This window comes from Hippopotamus amphibius, chromosome 4 (genome assembly GCF_030028045.1).
Source record: "Hippopotamus amphibius kiboko isolate mHipAmp2 chromosome 4, mHipAmp2.hap2, whole genome shotgun sequence".
NCBI lineage: Eukaryota > Metazoa > Chordata > Mammalia > Artiodactyla > Hippopotamidae > Hippopotamus > Hippopotamus amphibius.
Genome location: NC_080189.1, coordinates 70029813 through 70056000, shown reverse-complemented (window position 1 = coordinate 70056000; position 26188 = coordinate 70029813). Strand labels below are relative to the sequence as shown.

The following is a 26188-nucleotide window of genomic DNA, read 5'->3' as shown; positions in this document are numbered from 1 at the left end:
AAATAGGTCACGTAAATAACTCACATTTGACTTTGCATATGACAAAGGGTAAGTATTATACAGCATTTTCTGAAATATACCACTGCCTTTCATATGTTTTTCACTTCTTTGCATGCTCTCCCCAAGCCTTCCCCCCACCAATACATCTACCCATTTTCTTTGGGTTATAACAAAAAACAGGAGTCAATAAGCTGTGATACCTAACATATACTTTTCTGAGTCCACAGCATGTAACACTTTTCAAAACAAGACTGCTGAGTGAAAAAAAGGCTTTTCTAGGTTCTTGATGCCTCTTAAAATGAGATTCAAATTAGGTATTTCTTAGATCATACAGTTTTACCAACAGCTCTGGTGACGAGGTAATGATGGATGTAAGATGAAGAAAAGTTCCTAGTGGAGAAAAGGCCTCTGTTGTGACTTGGAAAGAACGATTTTGTAATGAGAGGGTGACAGTGTTGTTTGGGTCTTTCTGGGTCACAATGCTGCTATCCTCTTATCCCAGCAGTAGGAAAAGTGACAAAGTAGCAACCCCAGAAAGGCTGAAGGGAAGCCAAAGCAAAGGGGATTACATCCCACTTCCTATTTTGAATTCTAAGAGTATCCAGGCTTGGAGAATGCTCTCCTCTTTCCTAACCTTTCTCCATCTAGCGCTTTGACTATATTATATTTATATTCCATGGCTATATTCCCTGTTTCAACAGATCTTAGGCATGTTACGGAGATTCCCCAGGGCCCAATATCACTATCGGGGCCCTGCTGACTTTTTCATTACTCTGCACCGACGAAAAATCACTGGCATCAATATAGGTTTATTAAGTGCTTTACAGCCAATGAAATTCCATTAGCTCTGTGCAGTGGGTAGGGCTATATTAGTTTACCATCCCCAACAGTTAAAGGATTATTACATTACAGAGAGGTTATGAGACTCTCCAAATAGTTACATGATGAGTAAGTGGAAGAACTGGAATCAAACTTGTCCATTTCACTCCCAATTCATGCCTATTAAAGTCTCAATGATTTAAAAAGAAGTCACTTTCTAAGTTCACAAGAAAAGAGGGAGGGAGGGAAGGAGACACCAATGATTAAAGCTCCAGGGAGCATCAGGAATGGGGTAAAAAAACTGACAAAACCGTAGATACTTCATATCAATCTGGCCTCTTCCTCTTATTATCAGAATAAGTAAGATTCACATAAGTAATGAAAAACAGCCCCCAAGATAAAACTATTAACACTACTTGGTCAAACACATGAATAGATATATTCATCAAAAAATTCAATTATAACAAAATGGTGCCAAATATCTTTTCTTAAAATTAATATCCATATTGCTCAATTATATTTACTAATCAACATTAAAATCAGATGCTACATGTGTTGCAGCAGAATTTTCTTTAAACAATGGATACACTGAAAAATAAATCATTCTCAAAAGCACATTCATCAAATGAATCAAACAGAAAGCTTTCAAGGTACAAATGAACTGGCAGAAGAAAACCATGAGTGATATTATCAGGTAAAGTGATAAGATATTTAATGTATCTGAATGCTCTAGCATCATTTTGGGGGTCAAATCTATTCCTCTTGTTATTTTCTAAGCAGCTAGCAATATAATGGATCATACTTTTTTCCATTTAAATGTTTTCATGTTTAAAAAAGTAATACATGCTAGTAGAACAAAATTTAACAACAAAGAATAATATAAAAGTGCGAATAACCTCCTCTTTAATCCTACTTGCTTAGAATTAATGATATTAACAGTATGTGTCCTTTCAGATTTTTAAATGCACTTACATGTCTACATTTTATAAATAACTAGATTTATATACACATGCTTTATTGAGTTATACATTGATAATAGTGGACCAGATAGTCTTCTGAACACTTTATTTATGTGTATTAATACTTACAAAAGTCTTGATCCTCGCTTTAAAACAAAGAAATCTGAGTTACAAGGAAATTGACTTGCCTGAGGTTAAACTTCTACCAAATGGTTGCTTTTTCATTTAACAATTTATCATAGACATTTTCTCTGATCAATTTACGCGGCTATGCCTCATTCTTTAAATGACTGCATATTATCCCACTGTATAGAGAGACCATAATTTAATTAACCCGTCTCCCACCACAAACCTTTAGTTTACCTCTCAATACTGTGACGAACATCTTTATACATATAGTTGTATGCATCCAGGCTGAAAGGTTCTTTTAAGTGTGAAAGTTGAATCATGGAGAATATAAATTAAAAAAATGATTTTACTGTTTAAATGCTCTTCATTATGTACAGAACCATTTTGAACAAAGGGAGGCAAGAGTAGGTAAGCAGCAAAGTAGATGCTGCAAAGTAACAAAGAAACAAAGTAGGTGATTCCTTTATTCGCTTGGTTTATGATTTAGGCAGATATCTAAAAACAGAAATGATGACAAAGCAGCATACAAATCTGCAATAAGTTTATGTAGTGACTACCTCATATAAATACGGAGGAACTACAAATTAGAAGGAGGAACACGTTGCAATTTTTGAAAAGAGGCTTCTTTAATAAGGTGCTATTGTTTATTTGGCTACTTATTAGAGCCCAATCACTGTGTTAGGTACCTTACAGCTCATCTCATTTATTACTAAAACAACCATAAAGTATGTAATTTTATTGCAGCTATTTTATAGATGAGAAAAACCACTGAGATTTACACCCAGACACCACTTCCAAAGATGTGCTTCTACTCCTTTTGCTAAACTGCATCTTCCAGAATTAAAGAATTTTACGTAGTATTAGCTGCTGTGCTGTGCTCTTGCACAAGCTTTAACTAATTACATATTCTATAATAACTATTCCTTTGAACAAAGCATGCTGGCTTACATTAAATATGAAAAAAAAAATTCTAGGCTAATTGTGCTTTCTCTCTACAGCTATTAGCTAATGATCTGTCATACTCATTCCTTCATTCAACAAACGTTCATTAAAAACTTAAGAGGTCCATGGTACTTCTGGACTATCACTGTAAAAGCAAAATTTCTGTCCCTCTTCATTTCATCATTTTAGCAAACAGAGCATTACATTTGAATTTTTACCTTTTTCATTTCATCCTCAAATGCCTTTTCCAAATACTTATATCTCCTGATGAGTTTATTGAAGACCTAAATACAAACGAGAACCAGGCAATATTACGTAAACAATTTTAAAAGGCAAAAGAAGGAGGTGTAGAAACTCATCCTAACTACAAGGGTCTACGCTAATAAAAACATGTAGTTAAACATTCTCATCCTGTGATATGAGAACTACAAGCATTTCAAAGGAGTTATTATGACCTGAGGGAAAAAAAGAGGATCAAAATGCACATGTAGAATAAAACAAATTCATTCAAGAATGTAACCGGTAAGAAACCAAAAATAACTGTGATGAAAATGAAATGAATATAATTTTAAAATTGTGTGATGTAGAGACAAAATAACTGAAACGAACGGGATGATAGATATAATCACTTAGATACTGGATATGATGGAGAGGAGATCAGAGTTCAGGGGAAATTATACTCCAGGTGAACATGAACATGATTTCAGCAGATGAGTAATAAAGATTACTGGCCCCCACAGTCCAGTTAGTATTCTCAAGCAGGGTCTGCAACTGTGTCAGTGGAATCCTGGACTGTTTTTTAAGAGAAATGATGTTTGTTATGGACTGAATGTTTGTGTTCCTCTTAAATTCATAGGCTGAAGCCCTACCTCCAATGTGACTATTTGGAGGTAGGGACTTCAGGATGGGGTTAAGTGAGATCATAAGGACTGATGCCCTCCAATGAGTCAGGAAGAGAGACCTCACTGGGACCTCTGCTGGCACATTAATCTTGGACTTCTCAGTCTCCCAAACTGTGAGAGATAAAATTCTGTTGTTTAAGACACCCAGTCTGTGGTATTTTGTTAAGGAAGCCTGAACAGACTAATACAATGTTCTTATTTAAATGTGGATTTTATAAATATTATTTTAATAAGTGTGGAAATGACTTCTGAATCCAATTTCTTTCTCTTATACCCACATGATATACTCTCACCTAAAACTGTGTTTATTCCTTAATGGGATCAAGGTGGAGTCCAAGAGTAAAAACTATAGTGTTGCCCTTTAGAAGGAAAGAAAAGTGACCCAGGCAGGGAATTGATATGCAATGAGAAAAAAGAATACTGTATTTAAGTCCTACAAATTTGATTTCTAATTGACACTAGCACTCATATATTCCTTAGTGTGACTATTATCAGGAATAAGAATTCTCCTTATCCCAGAATGATTATCCAAATCCCCACAGGTAAACGTCTACATATGAAAGCAAAAGTCATTATACCACCAAAGTACTCTCCAATGAACTTACAGCTTACAAAATTAATTTCCCCTCAAATACCTCTCTCAATTTAATCTCTCTCACTGACTACGCCACTAAGATTTTCTGTCAGTCTATCAGTACACAATAATGTTTAATTAACTTAGAAACAATAATGTATCAAAAGGTCTTTAAAATATACATATTCCATATGAAAAAAAATCACAAGTAAAAAGGAACTATCGTATTTAGAAATAATGAAGAGGCTAAGTCTATACGGATCTTTTTAATTTTATGAGAATAGTATAGTAGAGTACTGATTTTTCTTCCAGGTCGTCTTATTTTTCTTTCCCAGTGGGACTCAAATAGCAAATAATATACCTTATACTTGCATTAATTTAATCCTAACAAAAATTCTCTGAGGAAGATAAGGCAGACGTTCACATCATTGTTTGGCAGACCTAGAAACTGCTACTAAGTATTGGAGCAGAAACAGAACTCAGAAATTCTGATCCTTAGTAAATTGCACTTATCTAATATACCAAAAGGCGAGTGAGAATTTTAAAAGAGCAGCTTTTGAACTGAATAGATCTGCTTCAGTATCCACCTGGCCCAAGGTATTTGTGGCTACCGACATACAGGGTAGAAGCAAAGGTTTAGAGAGGACAGATTAAAACATGGTCCACTGAACCCCACATGCTTAACCTTTGGGTCCATTTTTAAAGATTTCCTTGGTTTTTATCTGTTACACATTTCTTAAATATAAAAAAGAGAAAGAAATATCTTTGCTAAAATAGCATGTGATAAAATAATTTTTGAAGTTTAAATTCTTAATGGCCACATATGCCACATTACTTGGCTTAGCGTGCCTTACAACATTTTAATAAACAAAGTAAAGACAGTTTCTAGCACCTGAAATCACATAGCTGCCAGGGATTCCTATGGCCTTTTTTATACATTTAATGAAATGTATAAAACAAGAAGACATGTTGACCTGGGACTTGCTTTCATGATTTAGTTGGGAATACAAACTGGCTTTTAAGAAGAGTCAGTGAAAGAACCAGAAAAGAAACCAACCCTAAGCTGGCTGGTCACAATTCACATATGTTCAGCTTTGAAGAAAATATCTACTAGGTTGTCCCATTTTACACTACCACCACCTCCTGATCTTCACCAGGGCCTAAATATACTTCTTAATCTTCACCAATGTAATGAATGCAAAAGGAAATCTCAGGATATTAATTGAAATTTCCCTAATGAGTTTGAACACATCTTCCTTTGTTGGAGAATTGTTTCCCCTTTTTCTTTAAATACCTATAAGTCTTTTCCTTATAGGTTGTTTGTCCTTTTCTTATTGACTTACAGTTCTTTATTTAATCTGGATATGAATCCTTTATAGGTTTTATGTATTACAAGGGTCTCCTTGCCTCTTTCTTTTAAACAGCTACCTGGTAGTCTATTAATATGAATTGCCAAACTCTATGGACTGAAATATATTGTTTTCATCCTTTGATATTATTACAAGCAACACTACAACAACTGCCACTGTTTGTGTCACTTTACACACATGTAAGCATATCTGCAGGATGAAGTCCTAGAAGTAGAATTGCTGAATCAAAGGAATGTGTAGTTTTAGTTTTGAAATATAGTGCTAAACTGCTCTCCCTAAAGCTTGAAGCAGTTTATACTCCACCAGAAATTATGATTCCCCATATCTCTTATAGGTGAAAGGTAAAAAAAACTCTGCTGTTGTGAAGTTTTAATGCCCACTGCCTTATTATGAATGCAATTCCGTATCTCTTCATATGTTTAAGAGCTATCAAATATTCCTATTTAAAAAGTGGCCTGTAGAATTTTTGAACCTAAACTTTTCCTAAATCCCGTTCAAATGTTTCCCTCCCAACACAACAATCTCTCAGTGACAGGCTCTACCTGAGCATAGTTTCGGATGGTTTCATGATCTTCATTTGCTGAAAACACACAGTGGTTGGTCATCTTCGTCTTGTCACCATCATCTATGCGTGTTCCTCCAGGGGCTAAAAAGAGAAAGGTGATGACCATTAGGACAATACTGAAATCAGAAGAGCATCTGCAGAAGATAACAATTTCTGCACACCAAGGAAAACAATAAAAGTAGACATCACATGAATCTTCATAGAATGATGTGCATGTGTAGATGCACAGAGATTTTTAGAAGATTATCATTTTAATAAGATTTTGTTCAGGTGGTTATATTTATTACAAAGAGCTAATTAAATCTTGTGCATAAATTAACTGCACAAAAACAGACTCCTGAAGGAACAGACTTTTCTAAAAACTAATTTACTTATAAAAGATGCATACATGTTATGATTTGTTTACATTTATAACATAATGCAAAGTGGTTGTTTGATTTTCTTTTCCTACCATAGTGTATGAGATTGTTGTTCTACATACTTGCCTTCACTGGATCCTATCACTATAAGTCTGGTTCTTTCCAAAGTATATCCTTAACCATGGCAGATAAACAGTCATATTTGTTCAGTGAATTTAACTCAATTATTCTCAATGCAGTTCCTAATGTTTCCCATATCAGGACATGGTTCACTTTTCAGGCTTGATAATATTTTGCTGGACACCGGTTCACCAATACTGAACTGCCCAGATCTGGCTTTTACAGTAGATCTTGCTGGTTTCAACTTCAGTAGGTATGAAAAATGTTCTCTCCTCCACGAACTGATTTATCCACACAGGGTTGAACAGTATACACTCTAACCCCTTGTCATTTGTGTTTGATCACCCAGCGGTTGCACTGGCTAGGAAAGAGTGTATTTTATTTTCTCATCTTTTTCCGCATGGCCTGTACAGTATCATGGAATAAATGGATAGAACAAAAGAACACCTTTTTTGTATTACTCAACTTTTCTCATTCAAAGGCTCCTCCTGTAAGTTTCAGTGGCGACCATTACAAACATCAGTTGATTAGAAGACCAGAGTCAGAACACCAGGTATTTTTGTTTTCAGATTCTACTTTAACAGAAATAGGGTAGAAATTTGAAAAAGTCAAGTTATATATATAATATCTATTATATACTCAACAAATGTTTGTAAAGTATATACTTGCATAGGCCACTCTATTTTATTGTTCTGAGTCATATTTCAAATCTTTGGATGAAATGAGAGACACAGTCAACTTTTTATTTTTCTTTTTTCTTTTTTTTTTACAAATTCCAGCATACAGTTTCATAAGTAAATTAGTTTTTAGAAAAGTCAGCTCCTTCAGGAGTCTATTCTTATGCAACTAATTTATGCACAAGATTTCATTACCCCTTTGTTAATGAATACAAACACCTGAAACAAAATTTTATTAAGATGGTAATCTTCTAAAAACCCTGGACTAATGATTCCTATCTCACAGAAGTTATATAATTGAAAAGTCTAATTTTGAAACTATAGGCTTCTCTCTTAAGATGTAGGATTTAAAATTTTCATTCTCCTACAAAACAAAATATTTGTTACACATTAGTAATACTGATACAGCTCACATTTAAAATTTTGTTCCCTGATATTGAGACTAAGTATTAATTGCCATTTCTAAAAATTTTGGTGATCCTGCTGTTTTTCTCAAAGTAGAAGTAGAAGAAAAGTAAAGTACTTCTTGTATCTACTCTTCAAAGGGTACAACTGAAAAAACCAAGATAACTGTTGTCTCAAGAACAACACGGGAAGGTAAATATTTTTGTGGGTATAAAGAAAATTCTTACATACTCCCTTAGTAAACAAAATGTTTACATAAAAAAACGCACCTGGCTGACTTTTTCTTTACATCACAGGTCTGGCCTCAGTAGACCTCTGGGGCCATACTGCCTGTGCTCATAAGTCGTACGGAACATTGTGCCCTGCCCTCTTCTGGGTGCATGGATGTGGCGTGAAATGGTATCTAGGCAGCAGATATAAATTTGGTGATCATTAGAGAGATGGCAAATGAAGCCTGGAAATGATCCAGAGAGTACAGACAACTGAAAACATATGTGGGGGACAAGTATGGAAATCTAGGCGTCATGTGAGAAAAGGCATTCAGAGGTAGGAGGGAGTCTAAATGGTCTCATGTAAGGCCAGAGAGGAAAACATTTCAGGAATGACGAAAGGATCAACGGTGATCCAGGAAGGCACTAAGAACTGAAAAGGGTGCTTTGAATTGACTGGTGAAGAAGTCATGTGTGACTCTGGCAAGAACCAAAACCGACCGAAGACTATTCTTGCAGAGAACTTACCAGTGTATCGATAAAAGTATATCATAATTAAGAAAATTTAAAAAGCCAATAAGCACATCAGGAAAGGTTCAACTTCACTATTAATTATGGTTTTCATTCTTTTTAGAATCATCTAAGGTAACATAAGACTCATGGGCACGAAAGGCAACAACAACATACTGCAAAGTAAATACAAAACAGCATGTAGAGTATCACGTTTGTATAATATCATCCCATTCTCAAAAGTTCATGTTTTTAGGTCAAGAGATTTCTAGAAAAGGATTAACCAAAGTATTAACAATAGTTATCTCTGGATATTGGGATTTGAACATGCTACACAGAGCTTTTTACACTTGGACTTGAATTATCTACAGTGAAAAATTGAGACTTTCATAAACAGTAACAACAAAATAAACCTGGTATCCAGGGGAAAACAGCTGTTCAGATCAAAACAGGGCCTGGAAGTAAATAGGACCATGTACCAGCACAGATAGATATAAGAGCTCAGAAGGAAGAATTAAAGGGTAGCTCTACCTAAAAAGGTATGCATACACCCTGTCTTAAAGTAGGTTGGCTTAAGCAGCATTTCTCAATGAAAGGCACTCAAGGCATGCTGGGCAGGGCAATTTTTCTTTGTACTGAATGTTCTTTGCATAGCAAAGTAGGTGGCATATCTGGCTCCACTTCCAAGTCTTTGTAGCAACCAAAACACTTCTGCACATTTGTCAATGTCCCCTAGGCAGTTGAAAATCACTGGCCTAGGGATCTGACAACTTCCAGTGATTTATGGTTACCATAGGGACTAACTGTGAATAACTGTAAAAGGAAAAATGGGTGTTTGTGATACCTAACAAACATTTAGAGCAACACATCATACCACTTCAAGAGTATTCTGAAGCTTTTCCCCTGATTGCCCTGCTCTATAAGACATAGTTTTTATTTTGCTTTTTAATCTATCTTTAATAATTTCCAAACTTCTATCTTTAATCCTTTAATCTATATACTCACAATTATAAGGATTTTTTTAAAACTGGACTTAAAGTATATTTCTTAGACATTTTATTTTCTATAGATGAAATGAATTTTAATGAGATACTGGGAATTCTTTTTAAATTTGTTGACAGTTAAATCTCACTGCTCATTGTACCAAAAAAAAGGGGGGGGGGGTATGGAACTCCAAAGAAAGGTGCTTTGGCAACTGGGGTTTAATGAAATACACGGGAAGGAACTAGATGACATACACAAAGTTATGCTCTACTGCAGAAATCACTCCTCCTATGTCCACTCTAGAAATAGTCAAAGATTAAGGATGAATTAGAAAATTGGCTTTTACCTAAAGCCAAGTGGCCAATTGTATTGTATGTCAACAAAAGTCCTCAATGCTATGCCTCTCTTAACCAACAATCATTTCATAGCCGCGTTAATACCATTCTAAATCGTAATCTAGGTAAAAGTTTTAGAGGCTTCCATTTGTGTTTTTTTTTTTATCAACTATCATAGATGTAAGCTTATAAAGATTCTCTCTCATAAGAAAATATTTCAATAGACTTGAAAGTACATAATACTACAAGAAGATGCTCTAATGTATGGTTTACCGAGCATACTGCCAGCCACCAGGATATCGAAGAGTGTGTCTGCATAGCGACGATAATCTAATCTTGAGCCTGTAGAGTCCAGAAACTTGGCTACAGCTTCAAGGTCGTCACCAGCTTCATTAAGTCCCTGGACGAGTGTATCCCTGAAGACTGTGGGTTCGAATTTCTCTTTTTCATCTAAAATAAATACAGTATACAATTATTCCTTTACTTACACATCATATTCCCAAATGCAACCACACATTTCCTTTGTTCACTGGTTTTTATTTGATAGTACGATTATTTGAAAGTTGAAGGACGATTAAGTTTTTCTACTAGTTTCCCATGTTAAAGCCCTTGTTTAAATATTCATTCAAGGAATTTCTTTCTGTTGAAAGGGCCACACTAATACATAAAAAAACTGATGATTGATCATTTGTGTCACTTATAGGATAGGCCAATGTAATCTACTAACCCTATCTATCTGATAAAAAAAGAAGTATAACAATCAAAACAAAGTTTTTTTCCATTTAGGATAGAAAAAGAAAATGATCCAGGAAGAATCACTTAAGAATAAGGGAGAACATATAAACAAACAAAATAAAGATTGGGAGGAAGGAAATAAAGAGGGGTATCTCTTTTTAAATTTTTTTAATCGAGATATAATTGACATAATATTATATTAGTTTCAAGTATACAATATAATGATTTGATATTTGTATGTACTGCAGAATGATCACCATAATAAATCTAGTTAACATTCATTACATACTCACAAATTTGTCTTGTAATGAGAACTTTTAAGATCTTTCTTAGCAACTTTCAAGTATGCAATACAGTATTTTCTTAAACTTTTTATTTTATATTGGAGTATAGCCTATTAACACTGTTGTGATAATTTTAGATGCACAGCAAAGTGACTCAGACATACATATGCATGTATCCATTCTCCCCCAAACGCCCCTCCCATCCAGGCTGCCACATAACATTGAGCAGAGTTCCCTGTGCTATACAGTAGGCCCTTGTTGGTTACCCATTTTAAATACAGTAGTATGTACATATCAATCCCAAACTCCCTAACTATACCTTCCCTCCACCCATCCACTCTGGTAACCATAAGTTCATTCTCTAAGTCCATGAGTCTGTTTCTGTTTTGTGCAGTATTATTATAGTATTATTAACTACAGTTATTATGCTATACATTACATCCTCATTACTTATTCTACAATTGGAAGTTTGCACTTTTTGACTACTACCTTCACCCCCTGACCCAACCAACACCCCCCCCCACCCCCACCCCCGGCACCCATCAATCTGTTACGTATGAGTTGTTTTTTCTGTTGTTGTTTGTTTGTTTTAAAGATTCTGAGATCACATAGAATTCATCGTTCTTATTTCATTTAACAAAATGCCCTCCAGATCCATCCATGTTGTCACAAATGACAAAATTTCCTTCTTTTTATGGCCGAGTAATGGACATTTAGGTTGTTCCATATCTTGGCTTACTGTAAATAATGTTGCAATGAACACTGGGGTGCATGTATCTTCTTGAGTTAGTGTTTTCATTTTCTTCCCATAAATACCCAGAAGTGGAGTTGCTGAATCATATGTAGCTCTATTTTTAATTCTGTTTTCTACGGTGGCTGCACCAATTTACGTTCCCATCAATAGTGTTCAGAGGTTCTCCTTTTTCCACATGCTCACCAACACTTGTTATTTCCTGGAGGTATTTTTTTTTTTACGAGATAAATTATTCCAGAGTACTTAAATGTTTAATAAATCTCATGAGCTATATGTTTATATATCCAGCTTCAGAGCAGATGTTCTCAACCCTTCTTGGTTTCACGACCCCCTGACACCCTTCAAAGTATTAAAGATTCCAAAGAGCTCTTTTGTTTATGGAGGTTACATCCATGGATACTTACTTTATAGAAATTAAAAAATAAAATTAAAAATATTTATTACATGAAAAATATCAGTGAGAAGAGAGGCACTGTTTTACACTTTTGCAAATCTCTTTAATATCTGCCTTAATGGCAGACAGCCCGATTCCCAAACGTGCTGCATGCAATTTGCTACAATATCACACAACCTGTAGCCTCCTGCTGTAAATTCGTAAGAGAACGTGTAAAAGAGGCAAATAATATCCCGGTATTTTATTATGAAAACAGTTTTGATTCTGTAGATGCCCTGAAGTATTTCAGAGGATTTAGGAGCACAGATATTATGTAACTTTCTCTCCTCAGCAGACTCTAGAGAGACTTATGGAAGACCAGTTTGGAGCAAAATCTTAAACAAAGTAAAGATCATATGCTGTTGAAAAAAAGTGAAGATTGCAAACTAGAGGTCAAAGTTTAAAAAAAAAAAAAGACTATTAAAGGCAAAGGGTCTAAGATCCGATTCAAAGGATTTCACCTTTTTCCTGCATTATGAAGACTGAGTCTGCATATGGGGAGAGAGGGGCAAAGGATGAACCCAGAACTTAAAAAAAAAAAAAATCCTATCATAAATGTCTTTAGAGAGAGAAGCAGATAGTGCAACTGCAAAAAAAAAAAAAAAAAAAAGAGAATGCTATAAAAAAAATTTCATGAAGAAAAAAAGAGTTCCTAGAAATGAAAAATATGATAGAAAAACTTAAGAACTCAATTGAAGAGTTAAAAGAGAAAGCTGAGAATAAGTCTTGGAAACTAGGAAAAAGTCAACCACCTACAAAATAGGAGCAAAAAGATAAGAAAAAGAGCAGACCAGTCATATATCTAAATAATAAGTGAATTAAAAGATTAAAAAAAAAAGGAAAGGAAAAGATTTTAAAATGTCAAGGAGATTTTACAGTATTGAAGATCATGAGTTTTCCAATGAAGAACTGTCTGAGGACCCAGCACAAGGATTGAAAGTGGATCCACAAGATTCATTCATTACTGTGAAACTTCAGAACACTGGGAATAACGCAACTCCGAAGTTTCAGGGGCAAAAAACCAAATCACATATAAAGTATCAAGAAACAGAATGAATTGTCCAACAGAAATAGCAGAAACCAGAAGATATTCCTTCAAAATTTTGAGGAAAAACAATTTTCAAACTAGAATTCCAGTGTTTGGTCACACTGTTGAACATAAGAAGAGAATAAACATGTTTTAAGACACTCAAGGCCTCAAAAATTGTGTTTCTGATATATTCTTTTTAAAAACGATTGAAATAGACACTCCACCAAAATGAGAGAATAACTCATGATTTCATGATCTTATTAAGTCATGAGATCAGAGGAAAAAAGAGAAAAAAAATCTGAGAGACAGACAACAGTACTCTTCAGGATAGCAGCGAAGGGACATTTCAAGCATTTCAAGTTAACAGCTGCACAGGTGGCCTAGAGAGCAAACCGAGTGGAAGACAGTTTTTCAGTACAATCATATGACACAATATGATACAAAATCAGAATTCCTTCAATATAATATCACTGTTAGAGCTCCTAAACTGTTTATATTAAGAGACTTACATAACAAGAGAAAGGGTAGCATTAACTAGTTTTAAGGTACAGAAAACTAAGCAAAAAAAATAAAAGATTGATTATTATTAAACTCATTAAATTCAGAGAAAACGATGTTCTGAAAAATAAATCAAATAATAGTTTAGCTCTGAAGAACACGGACCAAGTCACAACAATGTAAACCCTAAACAGGAGTCTAGCTAAAACTGTGATATAATGAAAGGACAGAGAAAGAGGAGAGGTTTGCAGGTGGGTGGGGGCGTGAAAGAGCCAAATCTTTATCTCCCATAGGAAGAAAGACATCTGTTGGAAACGCCTCCAACAGAAACATCAAGAAATAGCCAGGAGTGTTATTTGGCCACAGGAATGCAAATACTAAAAGAAGCAGTTAAAGAGTAGAAAGAGTTCCACTGGGGAACAGACTTGCTGCTGTCATAACATGTCTAGAAGAACTATTTAAACCATGTACGTGCATGACTTTCATACAATTAAAAACTACATTTAAAAACCAGACAGCTGCTGCCTGGTTTGTACAGACTGCCTACCTATGGTCTAACAGAAGGGATGTGTTGTAAGGGGTTAATACCATAGCCTCAGAAGCGGAGAAGAATGGCATTCCCAGTACCAGTCAGAGTCATGCAGCATAAGATACCACGAAGACAGATGTAAATTAACTTGAACACTATTAGTCATGAACAAGAGATAAAAGTCCTTTTGATGCCATAAGCAAAACATTATGCAGCCAAGAACATGCAAATGTTGACTGCAGGAAAAACATAATTAGGGTCTTGTTGTGTGTGAAGCAGGGGAGGGAGAGAATGCACACCCCAGAAGCACAGATCATGGGGCGTGGGAGAAGTGGGTAACTGCGACCCACAGGACGAACTCACTGGCAAACATCATCTCCTACTCGGGATCCAGCCAAAGGGTAATTCTCCTCCAACCTTGGGAAAAAGTTCTCTCTCCTTTAATACAAAAGCATGAGAAGTAAAAAGACCACAAGCTGCTTATTAAGTCTTGTGACCAGCTCCCAAAATCAACTGAGGCCATCTGCACAACAGCACCCAAAACGCCTTGACACTGACTCAGGTGGTAGAACAGACTTTGGTGGTTTGAAAATTATAAATTCGAGGCATTGATATAAGTTGGTCAATAATGTAAAATCCAGACTAAGCTACAAACTCATGCAGACAGCTTTGTTTTGAATCTAAGAGACAACTTTAAAACTTTTGTTTTTATAGAGGCCCTTATCCTCCAGTTATACTTTTCCGAAAGACTTGCTAAGGAAGAGGGAAAGTAAAAGGAGGAAGACAGCGCGTCACAGCCAGAGATATTTCAACAGTGCGTAATGATGCACTAGGTCAAATGATCACGTATAGCTTTGGAATCTTAAAAAGTCATGATGGTCTAGGAGGATTAATAATTCTCTTGCAGGATGAAAAGCAAAACTCCCATTTGCTAAGATAAGTGTCCACCTAGAGGAATACAAAATTCCTGTACAGGAAAATGGTAAGAACACTAATGGAATTTTGGGGAAACGACAATATTTTACCCATAAGTTCTTTTTCATCTGAAACAACCAACAATATACATGATTTGTATTTCATGTGAGGACAGTGTAGCAGAAATACCAACAAAATCCTAATGAAAATATGCCATTGCTTCCTTGAATTTCCGTTTTGCAGGTCAAACCTCCCTTGAGGTAGGAAGTACACAACTAGGTGTCACATTTATACTGTGTTGGTGAATCACAAGTGTGACACTGAAGAGTTAGTCATAACCACCCTTATACGACATAGAGAAACAGGCCTATTTCTGACACTCAAATATGCCTGTAAGTTATCTAGACACGTTGCTTTCCCTAAGAACTATGGTAACTGGTTAAGACAGCATCTTCGCAACATGTTAATTAAATGACAAATGGCATAATCTACCTCCCTTTCTGAAGGTCACTGAGTTACAGTAAATGAATAAGAACGATCATGGGTTTTCTAACTATACACACACAGATTTACTTCCATATATATTTAGAGATTTACTTCATTAGTTCCGAACACCACTTACTACAAATCTAAGAGTGATTTAATAAGGCCAAAACAGATCTAAAGCCTCAGAGAGAAACCTGAGTACATGGTCACTCTGGATTCCCAAAGTTTGGTCATTTTTTTCCTTCCTATTTTCACTAATTTTAATCCAATTTCTCCATAAAATTTAGAGGGAGGCCAGTTCAATTATTAACTATTTCACCTCACTAAGCATAACAATGGCCCAAGGGGAGGAGCATTCATCCTCTCAGATTCCCCCAAGTCACACTAGAAAACATAATTTCTCTGGAGAAAATATTACAAGCAAGATGTGCATATTTCATAAAGGATAAGTTCTAGATGATGTATTCTACCAAAATGTTTACTTATGACGTTAAGCAAAAAGAAGTACATTTTTATACTAACTTGGCAGGGAAGAGCATTAATTTTGCTAGGAAATAGTTGCAAACTGAAGACAGAGCTTCAGAAAACAGCCTATTAAAATGACCTTGAAATATCCTCTGTAGATTCTTTTCCTCTGCTCTACAAAACTGCCAACCATTTATCTGAAGTCAGCCCCATCATAATAGCAAAAGAAAAGCCAAAGCACGATGAAACATCAGGAGGCAATTCACTATAACGAAAAGCAGAAAATGAGGTTGACTCCATTTTTTTTTCTTTTTCCCAGTCAGCAGTTTGGCCCAAAATGGCTCAATTGCTGTTTTAATCCCCAACAGACCTGAGTTATATAAATCTAGATCAACTGACAAATGATAGATAACACATTTCTGGGTGGCTCTCTGTGAGTACTCCTGCAGCAATCAGATGCAGGCACAATCTTGCCCACCAAATGAATCAGATGCAAACCAGTTCAGCATTAGAGGCAACCTTTCCAGTTCAAAACTGAAGACTGACTGTAAGTGCCAGTTTACTCGTTGAATCATGCCTGCTCTTGCGCAATGCATCCTTGGGCCCTCTCTTAGCGTTGGAGCTCAGCTACCGTGAATCAGCGTCATACTACGAAAGCTGCCCGAGCTGGAGATCCACGTCTGAGATTAACACATTCCCTCAGTGGGCAGGTGGTGGCAAACCTTTCTTCACCTCACAGTGGGGCATACATTAAATATTATCACATTACTAGGCGTAACAATACCTTAACTGTAATTAGGTTTCTGATTAAGTCCTTTGGAAATCAGCGACGTCATTTATTTTTTTCAAGACTTTTCAACAATGACACAAAGAATGCACGCTGGTTGCAGCACCTTGCAGTACTATCTGCTTCCAGATTTCAGTCCCCATTGTGTAGTGGGGACACTGTGTAAGAGGACTAAATATAACAGAAGGAGCTGGTTCAGGCTATACTTGTAGTTAGCTTATGGGGATGAGTCAAGGAGGCAAAAAATAAAAATAAAAAAGAAGAGGACAAGACAAATATTGTACACAATAACCATACTTTTTGGTTTTTAGAATATTTTTTAATTTTCATTTTTTAGTGGGAATGTGAAGCTTTCTGGCAGGCAGCATTTACGCTTAAATTTAGCCTTACTGCTATCTAGTGACCCTTGCAATCTCTTCTAACTCAGATGATCTATTGTATTGAGAATTCTTTTCTTTCTACATGACTACGCTTGTTACTTACATAGACACAGCATTGCAAGAGAACCTCAGCTACAGGCATTGACTGGAAATGCCAAAGGCACGTGATACAGGTTATCAATTCAACAATTTAGCACTTGATAACCACTCCATGGCATTCTGCTTCATAATCAGCTATGAGGGCTTCAAAAAGATATTCAATCATCCTTTATCTTTACATATGATACTTCCTTAAATATTTTTCAGTCATTGTCCTCAGTATCAGTCAACATAATTTCATATCATGTTTCATATTTTAAAAAGTTTCCCTATCAAGTTTTGGCTCAACTACTCTTAAAACCAAGAGGATTTCTATATTATGCAAAACTGATTAAACATTATAAAAGATTTAAAAATTCCTTACACAGAAAGAATAAGATGAACATAACAAAAAGAAGTCACTCAGAGAAATTTTACCAGTCATCATCAAACTGGCTATATCACTACTCCTCCCACGATAAAAGACACTTGAAAATATCCTGAGTTTTAAAGACACTTAAGGCAGTGAATTTAATTTGACTTTCTAAATTCTGAAAAGGTTAAAACTCTCCAGTATCTCTTTCCCTAATTTTCTCTTAGTTTTACTATCTTTGCTTATGAACATATTCTTAAAAAGACAAAGAAAGCAAAAACCAAATGCAAATGCTGATTTCAAAAATATTAAAGTTTATCAATTGCCTTCATAGCCTCACACGAGAGTAAGGCAACCTGCACAGAAATAACCGTCCTGATTTTGTAGATAAAGACACAAAGCTCAGACAAGTTAAATGACTTGTTCAAAATCAGACACCTAACTAACTGGCAGTTCTGAGGCTTGAATACAGAACTTCAGATTTTACAGTCAGAGCTCAAAAGACAGGCATTAGTGAGGTTAGGTGAAAACAAGGATCCTAATTTTTTTTTGTGGAATTAAGAAACCCCAGCTAAAACTGGAGTCCGGACAAGCCTGTAGGGGGAGCTCTTACACCCCGCCATGCATCATCAATGACTCCAAACCAGAAAAGACTCATGCCTTCTTCTCTAGTTTCCAACAGAATGGTGTTGCCTACTTTACCATCCAGAAGAAAGAAGAAAACTTCTCTTCTAACCACAGCCCAGCCAATCAGAGACTGTACCAGACCAACCCATGAGAAGCCTCCATACTCTGGACTCCCAGCTTCCTCACATGGACTTGAGTTATTACAGCTCCTCTCAACTCCCCTCTTTGTCCTATAATAGCAAGTTCCTCTTCCTTGTTCTCTGATTTGCCCCACAGTTTGCATATCCCAAACTGCAATTCCACTGAGCTATTGCTGGAAGAAACTCACTTTTGCTAGTAAAATAACTGGCTGTCACATTGTTAAAATTGACACTCTTCAACCTTATATTTTGATATTTTGATTAGAACTTTAAATACACATTCCCCCCACCCGGCCGCCGCCATACACACACACACACACACACACACACACACACACAACACAACCTACCCCTTTTCCGAGTTTTGAACCGCTGGCCTGTTAGCACTGGCTTCTGATGCTTATTCATAAAATTTCTGAAAAAACAAAGAAAATAAAGCTTATACACTTCAAATAAGCAGTTCATATAATATACAGCTAATAAGCATGTTTGAGCTCACCCATACTAAATATACTTTTAAAAATGAGATAACTGTAACTACTGAACTAGCAAAACTTTTAAAGTTTAATAATATCTAGTGTTGACAAAAGACACAAGGAAAATAACCACAGACATAAACTTTGGCATAAAGGATAAACTCTATGCAATACTTTTGGGAAGCGTTTGGTGAATATCTATAAATATTTACATGTGCATAACCCATGGTCCAGCAATTCCTTTATAAGGAATTTATTCTATAGTTGTACCCACACAAGTATGCAAATATACATGCGTGTATATAAAAGGATTTAGTTGTAACATTGTTGGATGCATAAAAAAATAGAAGTTGAATACCGATAAACCTATTTAGTTCAGTAAGTTATAATAAGCCATCGCATGGAACTACGAAGCTTTACGAAACAAATTATATCCAAATGTACTACATATGGCCCTGGCTACCTCTCTGATTATGTTTCCTACATCTACTTCTTCCTATCACTCACTGCTCCAACCACTTTGTTTCTTCCAAAGGGCCAAGGAAGCCATTCACATGGCTTTATGCTCTGCACTCACACAAATGCCTCCTTTTCAGAGACCTTCCCAGACCATCCTGACAAACAAGGCTCCTTGTCTCTCCCTCCCTCCCTCTTTCCCTCTCCTCCCCGGCCCCCCCCCCCACCCCAATCTAGCTCTATTTCTCTTCATAGCTCACAGCAGGCCCTGTCATTTTATTAGAATCTGTTTGCCATGGCCTATTTCCCCCAAGAGAGTGTAACATCCATGTGGGTAGGGACTTCGTAGGTTTTGCTGAATACTGTATCTTTAGGACCTAAAGCAATACTGAGACTAAGCATTTTAATTTAATAAGTAATTGTCAAATAAGCTGTTGCACTGATATGGAAAGACGTTCAAGGCAAATTGTTAAGGGAGAAAAGCAAACTGAATAAAAGTATAAAGCATAATTTTTCGATTAAAAAGGGGGTACGTGTAATATTTAGGAACATTTAAGAATGATAAAAGAAACCATTAGTAAGGTTTCTATTTATTTAACCTCAGAGAACGAGTATTTGGGTATTTTTAATTCTCCTAATGGATTTAATACATAATTAAAAATATCACAAATTATCTTTTAAAAAAGTGAAGAACCTGCTCTAAAAGACCTTCACAAACTGAGAATAACCTTGCTGGCATAAATATTACAATCTGAAAATATGTCTAAATTGCCTAAATTATGAAGACCAAACAATTAAGATAAAGTCACGCAAATTACTTAATTATCTTTCAAAAATTTTTTAGATTGTGATTTGAAAATGTCTAGATTTTCTCCATTACTTACACCATTAAATAATCAAGAAAATTTCCACCATTAAACAGTAAATTATTTAATTATATCTCAAAGTTTTAAGAACATTCTCAAGAATGTGGAAAAATTATTATTCAATTTTATGTACCAAAACTTTCTTCCCACCCCATGAAAGAAGAGAAACTTCTATTTTCACGTAGAAAGCAATCTTTTTATCACTGAAAACTTGAATCACCATTTTTAAAGTGAACCTAAGTGAAAATAAAGTAACAAAGCCCCAACGTAATTTCTTTTATTAAGTAGACAGAATTTTATCAATCTTATAATGTGAATTTACTATATCCTGCTTTGAGATATAAAGGTGACTAAGCCAGATTCCAAGCCCTCAAGGAATACAGAGCCCAGCAGAGATACAATACAAACATTTACAGTACAATGTGACAGGTGAAACAGCAGGACACACGGAGACCAAGTGCAGAGAAGAGACTGATTGCTGTGTGTGTGTACAGGGCAGCAGCTGCACAGTGAAACAGCTACAAATGCAATAACCTCAATCAATGAAATCTCATTTCATTTGAGAGATGTTGGAAATACAGTTTCTAATGCATTATTTATATACACTGCAAAACTCTTTCATTCAGAATTTTCCCTGTTGGCATTTTCAACAGATTCACTCTAGATCAGCAAACATTTCCATTGGGCCACAAGTAATCAATATACACAGGGGTGTGTGCACGTGAGTGTGCGCTCATATTCTCTTTAATGTTCCCATACCTCCCAAAACATAACAAATACCATACAAAATATTTTCTTCTGTTAGCAAAGAAAAATATCTGTCAAAAAGTTTGGGTCTCGTACTGAGATACAAAACCAAAAATAGAGCCTGAAACTTCTCCAGTAGGTGAACATGCAAGGAAGCAGTTACCATTTTTGCCAAAGATGTTTTTATTTTAGAATTAAAAAATATTTTTAAAGTGGGAGCCCCCTCTAAAAGACTTATCTTAGGGTCTAGAATACAAACACATAGAATTCCCTAATAAACTCTACCTTTACACCTTGTTTCTATTTTCCTGCTAATGGGGAATTACCACCAAACACAGCCTACCTAGGTGAGAATTACTGTATTTTAAAAATTCTTTAGCTCCGTTTACTTTCTTTAGTTCTAAACACAAAAGTTTGTTTCTTCATAACCCAGTTATGTGGGCTTTTTTTATACAATCTCAATATATTCTACGTGGAAAGTAAAAGAACACATAAACATTAAAAAAAAGTATGCAAAGATTTTGACATACACAACATCAAAATACAAACAAAGAAACAAACACAAACAGAGACTCACCTACTGGTATTGAAAGATCAAATGAAGATATTCTGTTCACCAAAAGTCTCTATCGTTGAGCTGTTACTATTTGGAGCAGAGGCTTGGCTTCCCTCTAAATTTAGCTCTGGGGCTACATTATAATCTGCTCCAGTGAGGGTCAGCCTTTATAAGGCACTCACTGAAACCCTGGCCGAAGAAGAGCAAGGGCACTTTGACTAAGAAACGGTGCTAGCTTAAACCTGGGAAGGTAACAAAGCAAGAGTAACACAGGCAGGTCTCTTAGGCCACTGTCAAAAGCTCACTTTTATTAGACTGCATTACAATTTACAGGTTGAAACCTACTAACATCATGATGATCGGGCTTCCATAAAAACTGTAGCCCAAACACTCACAGAGAAAATCAGCTCATGTCCCACCAAAACGGGAAAACTCCATGGTTTAAAACAGTGTTAAAAAAATTCTATGTAAAACAATACAAAACGGATTTATGTATTCCATGTCATCTAAGAGACTAAATTTCTTGGATATTTTAGAAAATAAAAGAGGACCATAAAAATACTAAAACAATCCAATCGATCAAACATTAGAAACCAGGTACTCTATTAACGAAACAAACATTTTTGAATCAATTTCTACTGAAGTCTAAATGGAAAGGTTTAATTGAAAGATTTTTAGGTTTAACATATTAGGTAAATTTCACCCCACCTCACTTTCTTAATCTCCTAACTGCTCTTGTGCCCTTTTCATATTCCGTCCCTTACTCTCAACCAGACTCTGGGCCTAAGTGTGCCAACAGGCCAGCAGCACTGAAGGGTCTCATGGCTATGGTAGACTAATTCTGCCACATGCCCTACCCACCTTGAGTAGATTGACACCTTGCATGTTGTCTTCCCTTATATTCTTCTTTAATTCTCTCCATTTTGGAAAGTGTCTGATTTATCAGAGAAGGACATACCTTCTAGTTGTCCCTACTAGGGAATGCCTGTTCTCAACTAGTAATCAAGAGATTTGGCCTGATACTCTATTCTTGCCTGTAATTCTGGCCTGGCTCATCTTTGAAGTATGACAACCTGCCTCATGTAAGGCGTTTAGTATTACTAATGCATGCTACACATAAAATAACTATGCCATTCGAACAACCTTGACATTATAAATATGGATATTCTAAAGTGGAGTCAATCTTTTTCTATAAAAGGATAGAAAGGAAATATTTTAGGTTCTGTGAGCTACACAGCCTCTGTTCCAGCTACCAGTTCTGTTGTTACCGCTTGAAAGCAGCCATAGGCAATATATAAATACTGGTCATGGTTGTATTCCAGTAAAACTTTATTTACAAAACAAACAGTGGATCAGAATGGGCCCTCATGTTATAGCTGGCCAACACGCATTCTGCAGAGGTATACCTGACAGGACTGTGACCGTGAAAATGTTCTATACCTGCACTGTCTGGTATGGTAGCCACTAGACACATGTGGCTATCGGACCCTCGACATGTGGTTAGTGTGACTGGGGAACTAAATGTTTAATTTTATTTAATTTTCATTAATTAAAATTAAAATTGAAATAGCCAACGTGCCTAGTGGCTATCATGTCAGGCAACCCAGTTCTAAAGCATTCCCTATGGCTCAACACACAAACTTGATAAAAAGGTGAAAATACACTCAAAGAATCGGAATTCTTTAATTAATATTTTTCAAACAAAGCAACTCTGCAGAGTATTTTGCCCAAATTTCAAAACTATGTGGCTACGGCAGGAAAGAAAAGAAAAAGTACCAAACTTCAAAGTGAAACTCTCTGTGTACAGTCAATATTACTTAAGACAATGGGAAGAAAAAGACCTCCAAGTCTAAGATAATACAAATTATAGGGCAACAATATTATCCCCAAAATATAAAATGTGTCCTAAAGATGCAATAACACCAGCACACAAAACTCAAAATATAATTGAGCCACTTTACTGCCACATTCTCAGGAAGTACTCTGTGTTTAAGAGCAAGTTTCAAGAATTACCTTTTATTCTATATTCCAAATGGGTATAATAATTTACCATAAAAAGAACTAAAAATTGCCCATAATTATAAAGTATTCTCCTTTCCATTAAAGCTAAAACTGCAAGAACCTACACCATAAAATCCTGTACAAAAAACTGTCATATCTCGGGATCATTTGGGTTGATAACATTGTAGCATCATTCTCTCAAAAGGAAAAAAAAATTAAATTGCTCTATTAAACTTTAAATTATGAACATTCTAAAGCAATAAACTAAACATATGCCTATAATAACACTATACAATTTGTTGCCCAGAGTAACATTAGCTTGTTCAATATCCTTATCATGATTTTGTAAACAGCCTCTCTGGACTCAAAATCACACAGCCTCTACAACAAACTTCGCTATATCTCCTAGAAAATTCTATGTAAGTTTCAGTATTTATAATAATTGAAAAAACACTGGACTCCCCTGGTGGTGCAGTGGTTAAGAATCCACCTGCCAATGTAGGGGACACGGTTCGATTCCTGGTCTGGGAAGATTCCACATGCCTTGGAGCGACTAAGCCGGTGCACCACAACTACCGAGCCTGCACTCCAGAGCCCGAGAGCAACAACTACTGAGCCCACACACCATAACTACTGAAGCCCGTGCACTTAGAGCCCATGCTCCGCAACAAGAGAAGCCACTGCAATGAGAAGCCCACTCACTGCAACAAAGAGTAGCCCCTGCTTGCCACAACTAGAGAAAAACCTACGAGCAGCAACAAAGACCCAGACTGGTCAAAAAATAAAGAAAATTAAAAAGAAAAAACATCAAAAATTTAAAATAATAGCTTAGCTGCAAAAGAAAAATGTTTCTAAATAAACAAACATTTCTTCCTTTAATACAAAAATATTACTGTTACATTCATATCCTCTTCACTCATAATTAATGAAATAAGAGAACAGAAATATCTTTCTTAAAAAGCACAAAACAATAAACTATAGTTCTCGCCTCAAAATTTTGCAATGACAGTTTGCAGTGAGTGACATTAATGGTAGGAACTTAAATCGTGCTAAGCAATGACCTTATAAGAGGGATCAAAGCCCAAACGAATTGTGCTGCGGAAAAAAGTATACTGAGTTAACTATGTTCATCTAAATCTTCCTTAAGAAGACATCAAAGTATCATGATTAAATTTTCGTTATAATATTTCCAAATTTATTTCGCCTCAAACTTTATCTTATTTTTGAATATTGATTTTTTGCTTCCCTTTTAATAAAAATATTCTGGAAGTTACATTTTAAGTATCAATGTATAACCTCTTCATTGAAATAAAGGCAATTACATAATGTCACTTATTGCATCTCAATGAAGTTATTTTTGAAAACTTTCAAGTATGAATTAACTCCTAAATAGTTTCAGTCTGCTTATCAATTCATGCCATCTACTTAATGGACTCCGTAAGCAGTCCCTGGGGCAAGCACGTCCTTCTCTGGGCCCGTCCACTCTTCCCAGATGGAATCTCTCCCAGGTCCTTCCCTTCCCCCAACAAGTGACCAGCCCCACTCAGCTTCCCAGATGGCCTGATCTGGCTGATGTCATTCTTATGTCTCAACACTTTGCAAAATACAAATGCACCTTCAACTACACACACTGTACATACTTCAGCTTTTAGAAAACTCATTCCTCAAACACAACACTTCAGGGTATCTTAATAGCAAATTGTCCTAAAACCTCTGTTCTAGTTAAGACCCTTAGAATTTTGTCTACAAGACAACAGGATAGTGATAACTTTGCATACCTATGATATTTCAAGTTGTAAATTTGGAGAATTTAGAGGAAATGGTGGCATAAAACAGAGAAATACCCAATGATTAAAGTCTAGTTGTGGTTTAAATATATTTATTATTACACCTGTAAATATATAAATATTTATATTTATATATAAATATATAGTTATATTGTGTATCAGGCATTGTAGTAGAGCAGTGGTTTCACTCCAGGGCTAATTTTGTTCCCCAAGGGACGTGTGGCAGTGTCTGGAAATATTATTGCTTGTCATGCTGAGAGAGGAGGGTGCTACTGGAATCTAGTCGTCTGAGACCAGGGATGCTGCTCAACAATCTACAATGTTATAGGAGAGACCCCTACAACAAAGGGTTATCTCGCCCTACATTTCAATTGTGCCAAGGCTGGAGAACCGTGTATTAAAGAGGAAACAAAGGTAAGCAAAGCCAGAGATGGCCTTGCTCTCAAGAACTGTAAATTGTGCACACAGGTCTAAACACATCAGAGCAGCAACCAGGCAGATATTTCCTTTAATGACTTACTTCTCTTTGCCAAACATTAATATCAATTTCAGACAAAACAAGTATCACTGAGTAGCTCTGCTGGAGGGTAATGATATGTATGTTTGGGGGCAGAGGGTATGTGGGAAAATGCTGTACCCTTCTCTTAACTTTGATGTAAACCTAAAACTGATCTAAAAAAATTCAGTTAAAAAAAAAATCAGCAGGGAGTGGTGTCAAATGCCAGAGAGCAAGTCAGTTGATTACAGCTAATTTTGTATCAAACACAAAACTGATGGCAGAGTTTATGAGTTTATGACTACCAGTACAAACAGAAGATTAGAAGATAAGTTATTATGGGGGGGGGGGGATTGAAGTCTATTCCTTTCTTCTCAGCATTTTAATCAAGGAGAAGAAAACAGAATCTTCTGGGAAAAAGAAATAACAC

The 26188-nt window shown here is 35.8% G+C and overlaps 1 protein-coding gene across 2 annotated transcripts in view; it reads right to left on the bottom strand.

The window, feature by feature from the left end:
- Positions 1 to 26188, bottom strand: part of BZW2 (basic leucine zipper and W2 domains 2) — a 54976-nt gene that overhangs the window by 19218 nt on the left and 9570 nt on the right. The window contains exons 1-5 of one of the 2 annotated variants that reach the window (XM_057730478.1): positions 21496 to 21516; positions 18724 to 18788; positions 10133 to 10309; positions 6238 to 6341; positions 3068 to 3133 (exon numbers count right to left, since the gene is read on the bottom strand). In XM_057730478.1, coding sequence (XP_057586461.1) covers positions 3068 to 3133; positions 6238 to 6341; positions 10133 to 10309; positions 18724 to 18781 — 405 coding nt within the window. In that variant the 5' untranslated portion in view covers positions 18782 to 18788; positions 21496 to 21516. Of the gene's footprint in view, positions 1 to 3067; positions 3134 to 6237; positions 6342 to 10132; positions 10310 to 18723; positions 18789 to 21495; positions 21517 to 26188 lie in introns of those variants that run through there. The other variant, XM_057730479.1, reaches the window with a different exon arrangement.